The sequence below is a fragment of the Aulonocara stuartgranti genome, assembly GCF_965226115.1.
Source record: "Aulonocara stuartgranti genome assembly, chromosome: 6".
In the NCBI taxonomy this organism is placed as follows: Eukaryota; Metazoa; Chordata; class Actinopteri; order Cichliformes; family Cichlidae; genus Aulonocara; species Aulonocara stuartgranti.
In genome coordinates, this window is record NC_138944.1 from 14090712 (window position 1) to 14104790 (window position 14079).

The 14079-nt window shown below is 40.6% G+C and overlaps 1 protein-coding gene across 5 annotated transcripts in view; it reads left to right on the forward strand.

The window, feature by feature from the left end:
• Positions 1–163: 163 nt before the first annotated feature.
• The window catches only part of LOC309708401 (nucleosome-remodeling factor subunit BPTF-like), a 57362-nt gene continuing 43446 nt past the window's right edge, over positions 164–14079 (forward strand). For all 5 annotated transcript variants that reach the window (XM_082536397.1, XM_082536398.1, XM_082536400.1 and 2 more), the window contains exons 1-4: positions 164–1177; positions 4663–5485; positions 12065–12116; positions 12337–12505. In XM_082536397.1, the coding sequence (XP_082392523.1) occupies positions 604–1177; positions 4663–5485; positions 12065–12116; positions 12337–12505 (1618 nt within the window). In that variant the 5' untranslated portion in view covers positions 164–603. The remainder of the gene's footprint in view (positions 1178–4662; positions 5486–12064; positions 12117–12336; positions 12506–14079) is intronic.

Consider the following 14079-nt stretch of genomic DNA (forward strand, 5'->3'; position numbering starts at 1 on the left):
ATAACCAATTTTATGAACTAGCACGGCAATTTCGTCTATTGTGGAATAGTGAGTCACGTGATCTCGAATAGACTCAGGCCTGCTAAGATCAAGTTCGAGAATGACGCTATCACTTCCGTGTATGCTACAGCGACGTCCTTAAGGCGAAATCGCTTAAATCTCTTTTTTTAAATGTATGGCCTCCCACTGTGGCATTAAAAATAATATTCTGCATTTTAAACGGCTGCTCTGCTCTGTTCAACTGGGTATATAGTCAGTGTTTTAATTTTTTGCTTTTAGTTGCTTTTATTTTGAAGGAGCTAGCGCTCTACGTCTGCTTTGAGCCACTGTTAACCTGAGTTTTAGCTTGACGCAGTTTTGGGGCCTGCTGTGTTTTCAACGGAGGGAGAGTGGTGAAGAAAAATGGCGTCTGCAGGCGACCCAGAGCGGGACACCGGCCATTCAGTTTGAGCTTTCCGCTCACAAATAGAGACTGGGGGTTGGTGGGGACCTATCTGGAACCGTCGCCAGATCTGTTGGCCTTTTCTTCCCCGTTTTTCTCCGGTGTGCGTCGCTCGTTCAAGCAGCGAGATTGAAGCGGAACAGAAGATACTCTCTCCCACAATGAGAGGGAGAAGAGGAAGGCCGCCCAAACAAGCAGCAGTGATGCGGGAAGGTTCACCCGGGCCAGTCCGTGGCTCTCGAGGCGGCAGGAGTAGAGGGATGCGTGGACGGGGAAGGGGCAGAGGAAGGGGTCGGGGACGGGGTGCAAGTGGGGGTGTTTGTGGCACTGGCTCTGTGGAGGTAGATACAGAAATCTCCGGTCGAGAGAACTTTCATTCGTCCCGGGGCCGCAGGAAAGTTGGAGCCTCCACCACCGCCGCTACCGCTGCATCGCGGGGCAGAGGAGGCAGAGGTAGAGGCAGGGGGTCTAGAGGCGGCCGCGGCAGTAGAGGCGGAGTGAGGCGGCCTCAAACCAAGGTGGTCTACGACGACAACAGCGACGAGGAGGATGATAATTTAAGCTACAGATCAGACGAAGATGAACTCCTGAACGACAACCCTTCGTCGGATCTTGAAGAAGAGGAGGCCTTGGGAAACGACTCTGACTATGTGGAGGAACTACCAGATGATGATGATGCCAGCTACTGTACCGAGAGTAGTTTTAGAAGCCACAGCACACTCGGGAGCACCCCAGGTAAGTTCGTTTGCAGGTGCACGCACTTTAGGAAACCGGGTTTTGCAGTACTTAAAGTGTGCATTATATTTTTAGCTCAGTACAGAAACCAAGCCGCATTGTTCAAAATGGAGCTTGCACTCAGAAACGGGCCTTTGTTTACCCCGTGCTCCTGATCGCTGGTTTGCAAATCTGCTCCACGCTTTAACCGGCTCTCGTGCTTTTGACTTTTGAAGGATCAGCACATTTCTGTTATTAATTTGTAATTAATAAATTTTTTTGTTCGTGCTCTCGTGCACGGTATTACCACGCGCGCTGCCTTGGATTTCTTTTCATACGCACCGAGAAATAGGATGCACGAAAAGCGTTTGTTACTTTATATTCATTCATTCACCTTTTCCCCAAAAATGTGTGCGTATTAATGAAACTTTGTACAAAGAGAGACGCTGTAGCCAAACACGTGTTTTGTAAATATTGTCTCCAGTTTGTAGCGGATTTATCGGGCATTGTTGTGCTTTTTCCACGTGAAGTGCAGTAAGTGTTCGTAGTAAAAGAGCAGTTTAAAGATTTTTATGCACAGTCGGTAGACCTTACTCAGGCTTTTTACAGGGCATTTGCACAAGACATATTTTCGTTCATATTGCTGCCAAATGAGTTTGACAGGCGTTTGTTTTGAAGAGAACCGCTCTTTCTTTCACTTGTTGCAAACAGCAGCTCATTACGTAGTCGACGTTACCATAGTAACCACTCATGTTTATCAATTAAGGGCTTTGAATTCATCTCTTTTCCACTTAATGATCACTTTAATAAAGTTGTGCGCGCAAAAATTAGTTGACACTCCTGTAATGCAATGCAATGCATTAGAAACAGTATGCCAACTACTGGAAGTAATTCTAGATAGGATTAGGAGGACTCAGGAGTGCATTCCAGTATGTCCAACAGCACAAGCTTGTGCTTATGCAGATCTCTGAAAAGAAATAATAGAATTTGGATTTTATTCTTTTACATATAAATATTTTTTCCACTTTTGTCTGCAGTGGTCAGGATTCATTTTTCAAAGGATACACCCATAATTTTCGACTTTCTATTAATCTGTTTACTTTTGCTATAGATGTGTGAACATGGCAGCATTGTGTCCCTACCCTGAATGTGCTTTCGAAGGACTAATAGCAACAGACAAGCATTATTCAGTCCACTGGCTGACACATATTGTAAATTCAAACACATTGCATATGCCAGTCCACCATTTGTGGACTCAATCCCTGTGTTTGATGCTCAGTTAAACCTCCTGCCTGCCGTTATTGGACCATTTAATTGTTTTATTGCTGTAGTCTCTGTTTACCCATCACCTCTAAACCACAGTACAATATCAGGCCAACCATACATACAGCTGCTAAAAAGTGACTAGCACACTTACACCAATTGTACAGTATGACAGGCAATGCTGATAATCGAGTTATTTATTTGGGTTTTGAAAGAAAACCTCATGTCAAACTTAAGAGCCTGTGAGATCTGCACGCACTATTGTGTATTCATGTAATGCAAATGTTATAAAAACAGTGTACTTAAAGTAATACTACACTGATTATACATATTTAATACATCCAGTGGGATAAAAACAATGACTTACAAATAATTTAAAGCCTACATATAAAAAATAGTCTTAAAAAATCATATCATACTTTTTAATCACGTGTTTGAAAGGCGGAAGTTGGGGCAAAGAAAGACTGGAAAATGCCTGGAGGAAAAAGGAGTTTGTAGAACATCTCACAACTAATGATGTTAATGTTTGTAACATGGGTGGCTATAAAGCATCCCCAGGAGACTGAGTCTTGATCAAATATAGGGAGGGTTTGAGCACTCTGCAAGACTGTATGGACAAAATAGTAAAGAATTTGTGCATAATTAAATTCAAATACTCGAGGAATCTGGTGAAATCTCTGTATGCCGTGGATGAGGCCAAAAAGCAATAGGAGTGGCCATGACGGCGAAATGCATTTTTAAAGAAACCAAAAAAAGAGATGATTTTAGTGTAGAAATGATTGAATGGTCTCAGAAACACTTGTGAACATCAGTGTGATCTTGAACATAGTTTGTCACTGGAGCCCAAAAGTTAAAACTCTACTATGTAAAGAAGGAAAAAAAACCAACCCTCAATAACAAGATCCTGACCTGAAGTCATTTAAGAGTGAGGTGAAGTGGAAAACGGGTTTGATCTGTCAAAATCTGAATTTCTTCATAGGAAATCATGACTAAAGAATTGGGGAATTATCAAGTTTGTTATTAGTGCGCAATGCAAATGTTCATCCATCCATCCAACCATCTTTCTGTGCCTTTGTCTGTCATCTATCTATCTATCTATCTATTACTAGAAGGCAGTGCTGAAAAACCTGCCTACAGTCTGGGTCTGTCACCAAATAAGAGGAGCTTTATGAGATGAAAAAAGCAACAAAGGAACAGCTTAATTCTTATGTATATGCAGCAAAGTGGAAAAGTATTTGGCTTCCAAAACTACAACAGTCTGTCTCCCCAGTTCCCCAAACACTCACCACATGCCGTTAAAAGAAGAGGTGATACAATCCTTTGAGAAACGGTCCCGTGTGCCGACTTTGTTGAAATGCAGGCTTAAAATTTTAAACGAGTATATTTTTAAAATGATAAAGAAGAAATACACATTGTCAGCTATATATTTTTGTATTAGTGCTACATTCAAACAAATATAGATTTTTAAAAATATGTTTAAATCCTACATCCTGCTTTTTCTTACATTTTACACAGTGTCATGTTTATTTAGTTATTCTTTCAGATGGGTCTGTAGGCAGAGATTGTCCAGAATGAATACCCAGGTTTAGTACATGCAGCTTATGCTGCAACACCTGCACACATTTCCTCAACAGTAACAAAAGCAGGCTTATAAATCAACTTGGAGCATTTAGTGTGTTTATCCTAAGACAAGGATATTTTTGTCAGCCTTTAAGATCACTTCCCCAGCTCTTCACACTTGGTTACAAATAGCCCAGCTCACATCCATACTAGGTTGTGATTCCTCAAAATTCCTCACATCTCCTGTTTCTATTTGTAAGGGGAGGGTGCAAAGTTCTATTACTGTTGTGTTATTGCATCCGTTTTTTTTATTAGAGGAGATTATTGGGCTTGGAGCTCGCCAGTTGCACTCATAGCACTTAAAAGATGCTTCTTGTGGGTTCTCCTGTAGCGGAAATTATAAGAAGGAATCTCCACAGATTGCTCTGGGTTTGCCAAGGGCATCTCTCTGTGGCTGTGTTACTGCAGACAGTTTATTCTTGCAAAATTACAGAGCAAAGTCAATAAGACCTTAAGGGTGTTGCTACATTAAGGTATAAGGATGTAATGACTAACGGTAAACTGCATACAGTGTAGCTCGTTACAGTTTGGTGTCGTGTTTGTAATGTCTTTTTTGTGATTTTGGCTTTTTCACCACATCTCTCATCTCTCCTGACTTTTTTCCCCTTTTTTTTCTTGCATAGGCCGGAAAAAGACTCGGACACTGCAACCACGGTCACCTATTCATGAGGCAAAGGACATTCCTTCCTTGGAGCTTCCCAAGTCCTCTGAGGACCTCCTTGTTCCTACCTCACAGCTCCTCAACGTGTCTGCCGTCTACGAGGTGCTCCGCAACTTTGGCACAGTTTTACGGCTCTCTCCGTTCCGTTTTGAGGATTTCTGTGCAGCTTTGGCCAGCCAAGAGCAATGCACGCTGTTGGCAGAGACCCACGTCTCCTTGCTCAAAGCTATTCTCAGAGAAGAGGACACTTCTAACACCACATTTGGTCCCACTGACGTGAAGGACTCCGTTAACTCCACTCTGTATTTTGTGGATGGTATGACTTGGCCGGAGGTGGTGCGGGCGTACTGTGAGAGTGACCCAGAGTACCGGCACATTTTACCTTTCCAGGAAAATGAGGATTACCCTTACGGACCATTGGATAGCAAAATTAAAGTTCTTCAGTTTTTGGTGGACCAGTTCCTGGCAACCAACATTGCCCGAGAGGAGCTTATGTCAGAGGGGGTGGTAGCGTACGACGACCACTGCAGGGTGTGCCATCGCCTTGGTGACCTGCTGTGCTGTGAGACATGTTCAGCTGTATACCATCTGGAGTGTGTCAAGCCGCCACTGCAGGAAGTACCAGAGGACGAGTGGCAGTGCGAGGTGTGTGTGGCACACAAGGTACCCGGTGTGGCGGACAGCATCCCAGAAGTGCAGAAGAGCAGACCATTTATTCGTCAACTACCGATTGGCTACGACCGACACCACCGTAAATACTGGTTTTTGAATCGCCGCGTTATCGTGTAAGTTCACATTGTTTCATGTTATGCTGTTGCACAGGATTGAACAGTGACACGTGGCTTCATTTTGTAAGCTGATGTACGTTGATAATATGAGATTTATTTCTTTAGTTATTTCTCAAAGTTTCCAAAAGACACAGCAGTTTTGACACAGTTTGACATTTCTTCTGAGGGGGGTTCATACATTGCGAAACTGAGACCGAAATCACGATTTCCATTTTCTTATACTGTAATACCTATCTAGAGTCAAGCAAACTCTATCGCTTAGTCAAAGCGTGCTGTTCTGGTGAAATCGGTAATTTTTCAGAAAAAACATCAGAGTAATAGAGTTTATTAATTTTTTTCATGGTCCAATAATGACCTAATAATCAGGCTTTCCATAAAATACCTTTTTAACATTTTCTTTTTTTTAATAAACCTCTCAAAAAACTGATCTGAGCTGAAACCGTGGCTCAAAACCTGAGATATGAATCATACTGTAAACTACTAATACAAAACAAAGACACAGGTGCCAGACGTTTGTGGTTTATCTCAACGAAAGAGCATTTGTTTGTTCGACTAGTGTTCTTTAAAGCACTTTAATCCACTCTAAGGCAGAGTCTCCAACTTGGTGTCGTATCAAAGTAGGAGTGTTGATGAGTGTCACAAACCATATGCACATAGACTTATAAAGAACATCACAGGGAAGCACAATATGCCCATTAATCCCTTAATGTGCTTTCTGTACAGTTTTTCTTCTTAGTACGATATGTACTCTAACTACTATGTCGTGTTTTGGGGTCTGTTTGGTTAATCACAGCCACTTATGAACAGATTGGCATCAGTGATTGACATCATCTTTGTTCCAGCCTGTAGGTGTTAATCTTTAAAAAAAAAAAGACCTGCACTATATTCAACATGCACTTAACTCGGCTGATTTAAAAACAGAATATTGTCACAAGTTTATTCCTGAGCATGACTGAGAGTATAGCATAACCACAGAATCATTCACAAACTCTAGATCGGGGTGTCAAACATAAGGCCCGGGGGCCCTAATCGGCCCAGCAAAGACTCCAATGCGGTCCAGTGGACAGCTTTAGAAAATGTGAAGAAGTGCATAGATTTTGAACTTTTAACTCTCTAAGTTTTACAGCTTTTCCAATTGAGAAATACCCCCACCGCTCATTGCAATCAGTACTAAACCAAAGTACACGGACATTTTCTTTGAATCAATGAAAACTTTATAATCTAAATTTATAATTGCAGGACAGTCTGAGCAATGAAATACCAGAAGCTTCTCTATAACTTTTTTTTTTTTTTATAAATGTCATGTGCAATAAATTGAAGTGCTCATATAATGCTTTTTACCCTTTTTCCCCTTTGGTTAAGGGTGCTATAACTTTCTTTTGTGTCTTTGCAAAATCATTGTAGAAACTAAAACTACAAAAAGTCAGATCAAAAGAGGTTAGTCTTTCCTACAGAAGACCCTGCTTTTGAAATGGCTCGTATTGCAGTCCAGTGTTTTCTTCAGTGAGTTATCTATGTGATTATGTGCTGCATTTGCACAGTGCCTCACTTTGCATCTAGTTTAGCACAACTCACACACAGAAACAAGGCGCTTCCTCTTAGGCCCCATTTTTTAATGACTTGGTAGAGCACATTACATCTTCTGTGGTCGGCTGCAAGACAGAACACAAGAGTTTTCATGCACTTCTGGCATCCACGAAACCGAGGATCTAATGGGTAATTTTTATTTTTATGGCAATGTCTTCATATCAATAGGACATACTGGCATGTTAGGTGGCTAAGTTGGCTAGCATTAACATAACTGTTGATTACTTGCCCACAGGCAGCACCTGTGTCAAAACAATGATGCTCAGGTGCCCTTAAGGAGCCACAGAGGAAGAAGTAAGCAGGAACACGTCAACCAGAGAGCATAAAATGTCAAAGAAACTTGTAGCAACTACAGGCAAAGTAGATTAGCAACTTTTCCCAACTGCGATTAAAGCAGCCATGATAACACTGATTGCCATATGAAAGGGTGGCGAATACATTAGTAGATTATCTAGATTACCGGTACTGGAAAGTTGAGCAGGGCGATATGACCTAAGACACATAAGGCACACGGGATTATAAGGGGCACTGTCGGTTTTCAGAAAAATCAAAGAATTGATTTTAAGTGTGCCGTATTTTCCAAAAAACACGGTAATAACGACGGCCCACCAGCATGCTCTACCAAAAATAGTGCTTTGTTGTGTATCTGACGGAGGAAAGCTAAACCAGTTCCACACCACTGAGGTTGCAGCATTTTTACAAACCAGTTCTGGTTTATCTGTTTCATTCAACGATCTGCGTTCGCGCAGATGTAAACAAAGGCACTGTGCATGCGCGTTTTACCCATATTCTATGGCAGTATTTCATTTTCTTATCGTTGCCCAACATTATTACCGTGAACGGTATGGTATGGCCCAGCCCTACTGGAAAGTTCACTAATGACCCACCAAACGTGACACGATTGAAATTCTTTGTTTGTCTTTTTCAAGAGCTCTAATGAGCTAATATGAGGACAAACATATGTGCTTTATCAGTAATAAAACATGTAACCTTTTTCAGACAGAGTTAACAGCAAATAACATGTCTGAACCTGGAAATAATCTGGAAATTTTAAAAAGGTCTTCAGGTTACAACCAGGCTTTGTTCCCACTCAGTTCAGCCCAGATCAGTGTCACGGTTATGAGTACTGGTCAAATGCCTTTGATATTAACATTCAGGTTGAAACATCCAAAAAGCACAGCCAAGCATAGTCAGTTTCCAGCTGGGCGTCGTGTACCTGGAGTCGAGTGTTTTAACCGATGCATGAAACAATACATTTTTAGTCATAAGTTGTAACGGCCTTCTTTGTGAGTATTTATTACACGGCGTGCTGCGGGGAAAAGCCTGTTCTAACGTTTGAGTTTAAGGTTTATTTTTTAGCACCTGACGGCTCTTTTTTGCTTCTCATCCGTAAATACTCTGCATACTCTTTCACGTGATTCAGTTTATTTTGAAAAGTCTCAACAGGATCTTTGAGCTTTATTGTGAAAGTTTTATGTGGAAAATAAACAAGCGGAAACGCGTTGTTGCTAACAACAAAGCATAAAAACATGCGCTTGTCCGTGTGTAGTGTGGTTATATTAAATATAAGAGAAAGAGAGAACTTTAAGAAATTAATATAGCCACTACAGTGACCATCAGAACAATGAAAAAATATTGCCGTAAACAGTTTATTTTGCGACACCACGTAACAAACGATAGCGTAAAATGAAACGATAGATGTTTTTTATATCGTCATCCAATATATATCGTTATATCGAACAGCCCTACTGTATCATAACTTGGTTTCATGCATATGAGTACATATCTGCATGTTGGAATAGACCGGCTTTTTATTAAACCAGGCTACATCTCCATTATAGTTTTAACATAACCTTACTATCAGCAGTATTGGTCCCATATGCTAGCAACTGATATTAGTATTGAGCAGCCACAGATGGTGTGTATGTGCACCCGCTGGATCAGCAGCAGCAGACAGTGTGCAACATAAATCATAAAGGAGCGTGAATGACCTAAACAAAAGGAGATTTAGGAGTTTAGGTGGCCTGAGGTTTGTCATTGCTACATTTCACTTTTTTTGCTTCCTCTGCTCCACCCTGATCATCAAATCAGCCAACAGCAGGTGCTGAGCAACCAGTCTTTGGACTACCTTTTAAAAGCTCTGTTCACTTACAAGAAGTGCACAAGCTGTGTATGTGCAATGGGGGGAAATACAGTTTTGTGCGCACAGATGGCCTGGAGGGATGCTGAATAGACACTACTGTTACATGGCCTGAGGCTTCACATTCCCTTGGCAGGAACTCTGTAGCTGCTGCAAAATGAAGTCAAGTGTCCATGTGAAGTGAAGTTGTTCCATTGTCATGTAAAGATTAAGATATTTCCAGTTTTGTTTTTTAAGATTTAGAGAAAGCAAAAGGATTTATAAACCTTTTATTTAAAATGAACAGATAAGCACCGTCATATCATGTCAAAGATGTACTTGAAGCAAAAAAACATGGGCTCTGCCTTTGGGGAAAAATATTAAAGTACAAAATTTCCATACAAAACATGTAATCTCTGTAATCACTTGTTATTGAGAAAGTTGTTGCTAAGAGACCTGTGAGGCCTAAGCCAGCTGTGATACTCTAGTACATGTACTGTAGCTCAAATATTAATATGCATTAATATGTGTTTGTACATCACAGTATTTCAAGGAAATTTCTGATAATATAGAAAAAAAACTGAACAGTGTTTAATCAGTGATTGCAGCTTGCATTCAGCAGCACTTATCAGGGCCAAAAAATGAGGGTATTTTCTATACGTATTTTCCAATGAGCTTCTGTCATTGATGACTGCTACCTAATTCAAAGTGTGAAGCTATTGCCACATGATGCTAGCAGCAGCATTATATGGCAATGGCAGTGACACAGCAGAAATCAAATGTTAGTGCAAAAGTAGCTTAGGTGGTGTTTTATACCTTTTAATACTTAATAATTAAAGTTTTCATCAGCCTCTATTGTTTTTGTCACATAATAACATTGAATGTGAAGGATATTTTCTATTCGGGATGCTGTAATTTGTGTCTAGCTCTTTAATCAGCTGCTTTTCCACCGCGTAACCGCATCAGTAGTTTCCATCTACCGTTTGCTCGTCCTGTCACATGGAGCGCAACTAGTGAGTGCTCCAGCAACACTTGGTTGAGTCATTTGTTTACTTTTGGGTCCCTCATTACCAGCTGCTAATATCTCCTTCTTGCGTGCCTTTGTAGCCTGGTTCTACTTGATGGTGTGTTTCTTGAGTTTGATGTTTCTAATTTGCAAATTTTGCAAAGCTTTGTTGGAGGATAATGAAGTTGGCCCCCTTTTTATTCAGTTGCCATCAGATGTGGACACGAGGCGCTCGCTGTCAAACACGTCTGGGTTTGTCTCCTTGTTGTGTGCACGGGGGAGCGTGAACACAGGGCATCTATATCGGTGATATCTTGATGTGACAGTTTTATATCATGTATGTAAAAAGCGTGAACACAGGGCATCTATATCGGTGATATCTTAATGTGACAGTTTTATATCATGTATGTAAAAAGTTTAGACTATTTTTTACCACAGGCAATACAATATGACACAGCCCTAATCTAATGTATATCAAATGGGCTTCCAGAATTTTATATATAGGTATACGAGTTTTATATATAGGTATACGAGATTTAATTTAAAGAATTTAAAGATTTAAAGAGTTCAGTAAATGCAGATAAGAACCAAAAACATGTCTAACAGTCCCTCTGATAGACATGTCAGACCTGTACCTGCTTATTGTTAAGGAATTTATATGTAGTTCACTTAAATAAATAAAAAAAGACTCATTTGAATCAAAACAGAAGATAAAAATAGGCTTTATCATTTCTGACAAGGCTCATTTTGTTCATTTTTTTGGTCAGTCAAGCATACACTTTGAAGATTATGCATTTATTGCTGATCATTCATTTTATAAAGTGAGTCTGACAGTACCACTAAGTCTTAAGCTGCTACGCCTCGCAGTTTTTCTTGACACCCATTAATGTGTTACTACCTTAAGTTTAATATTCAAACCACAGTGGCAGGGACATGTGCAACCTAACAAGAGGGCCACTGTGCAAAGATCATTTCCAGAATCCAGGTAAAAATTCTAATCCTTGGTTTAAATCACAGTTCTCTCCAAAGACTTAGGTGGACATGATTGGCTGTGCGTGTGGTTGCCTGGATACAAAGCATGTCACTTTAACTTAAAACTGCATCCTGCTTTGCACTCTGAAAGGTGTGACTGGAAGCGGCGATGCATATCTCTGCTCTTTTGATTCTCCTTTCAGGATGTCGGTCTGCTCGCTGCTAGTTTTAATCTCTCATGTTGTCTTCACTCTTCAAAGTTACGAAAAACTTCACAGCCAATTATGTTTTTGCTTAGTTCACACAGTTAGTAAAGTTTTGACAGCGATGGTATTTATTTATTTTATGTTGAAAGTTATATAATTACTCTGAACATCACTGACGAGATAAGGTGGCCCATGACAGAAAGCCTCCGTCCTCTACTGTGAAAGCTAGCGTCACAATCATAGCTACATTTGTCTGAATGAGCCAAAGCTGCAGTCAGGTCCTCAAGTTATCTTTCTAAATGCAGAGCTACAATAGAGCCGCAGCGTTGGGTGTGCCAACTCACACTGTGGTCACCACCAGCGGTCGTTTGCGACATAATATATCATGCCGCGCTGCAAACGCTGTATGTCACTTTGCATGTTTTGCACAGCCTGTTTTATGGATCTGAGGAAATGGAAGCGTAACCACACTCTTCAGGGACCTTGTACAGTTCGATATGAAAAATAAAATGAAAAGAATAAATCTCCTGACAAGGAAAAACACAAGCCAAATTAAATCACATAAAGTCCAACAAAGGAATACAGACAGCAGAGTCTGTATTATTTAGAGCATGTCTGCCAGCAACTCTTCCTTCTTCCCCTTAATTCTTTCTTTTTTTATCTAATTTCCCATGTCTCCCCTACAGTGAAGAGGATGGTGAGCTGGAGGACAAAGCCATCTGGTACTACAGCACCAAGGTAATGTGCCTCATCTTTTCTTGTTGCCTCTGTTGTAGGCTCTTCACCAAATCACATTTAATCATTTTGGATCATCTCTTTTATTATAAACCTTCTTTCTAATGAAATGCTTCCAGGCATTCCCTCTTCTTTTCTTTTTTTTGGCAGTAAGCCTGTCATAACTTTGAGCTCATGAAGTGGAGTGATCATTTACTGAATGCTCCCTGAACATCTCTCTCAGGTGCAGCTAGCTGAGCTGATAGATAGCTTGGATAAGGAGTATTGGGAGGCTGACCTGTATGCAGCCCTTCAGGAAATAAGGGACGAAGTGCACACGCATATGGACATCACCGAGGACCTAACCAACAAGGCCCGTGGCAGCAACAAATGTTTCCTCACTGCTGCAAATGGTAAAGAGATTATCATTTTTTCTCCTCCTCATAAAATAGGCTCTGACAGTCTCAGATACTCTCTGTTGCTGAGTTTAATCATGCTTGAAAGGAGAATGATCTCTTTTAAACTCAAAGTAATTTTTTCCCCTTTCTCTTCCTGCCTCTCTTTCCTCATTCCTGCCTGCGTTCTCGCCAGTACTCATGAATGCCACCCAGTCATAGATGGCTTGGCCATAGGAATCAACTCAGCTATTATGTAACGTTACGCTGGTCCCAGTCTGGAGCATGTCCAGCACTTGAGCTTCTCTCTCTCCTTATCCCTTTCTTTCTGCCTATAGAGTATCTCCCAGTGTCTTTTGTTTGTTTCAGGGCGTTTTGTGTGTCTGAAAATTAAGAGCGTTTGACCACATATCAGCTCATTTATTATAGCATTTTGTTTGCTCTGCAGTGGAAGTTGGTAAGAATAATACACTGGAAAATATATGCTAGATTAGTCTTGCATTAGTCATGGTTCATAATGATCTTTTCTCTGTTTTCTTTACACTGGGTTTTCTTCTGCCTTAAAACAGCCACTTCAGCTCCTTTAACTTTAAGGCCAACTTTCCTCTGATTGGCTGCTCCTTGTAAACAGAGGGTTTGAATTAAAATTTAAATCTAGTTTATGTATTGCTACATAACTCTCTTATGTTTTGGATTACAGATATTTAAGTCTTAATGTGATAATACGCAGTACAGAATTGGCATACCTTTGTCTTCTCCCCTCTACAAGTTTCATATCTGGTTGGGAGGTGGAGACACGACATTTGTCAGCAGCTCTGGCATTTTCAAAGCAGTTCTGTTTAAACAAAAAAGAAATTTTAGGACAGAAAAGAAACAAAAATATGGAGTTAAAAGAATAATTGTAATTCCCTTTTTGTGTGTGTCAATAAAGGCATTTCCTCAGTGTTTGCATGGTCTTCTGTTTGGACTGCTTGGAGCAAGATTTCCCAATTTGGGTAAAATGAGAATAAACACAAATGGCAGATAATGATGTGCAAGATGACACACATGCGTTCACAAAGAGTTGATGTACTAAACAAATATCAAATTGGCCACAAAATCTTCCATCAAAGCCTACAAGCTACCTCTGCAAACATAGATTTGTCAGCGTCAGCAATAAAAACAGATGTCAGTCATTTGCATTTTTGGTGTTTCTTTTCCCTTGACCTGTTTTTTATGTTTTGTTTTGCTTTTGTCTTGCTGCACTGGGATTTTAGCCCTTGTTTTTTATCAGAATTGTAGTGTTTTGGAGAGATGGCAGCCTCACCTGAACAGTCTTTCTACTGCTTTGTTTGAATTCTCCCTGGCTATTGATGCAGTAGGACAATGTATGAATCAATAGTCGTGCCATCCAGTTTTTTTTTTTATTACTTTTGCTGTATTTCAGTTACAGCAGCACAGGGAGAGGTTTTACGTTGACCAGTTTTACATTCACCTGTCGTCAGACCACCAAAGATTCCTGTTTCTAAAGCACCCTTCCAGGATTTTAAATACCCAGCATGCCCTACCCGGCAATGTCACTCTTGCTGTGTGCGCCAGCACTGGACTAGTTG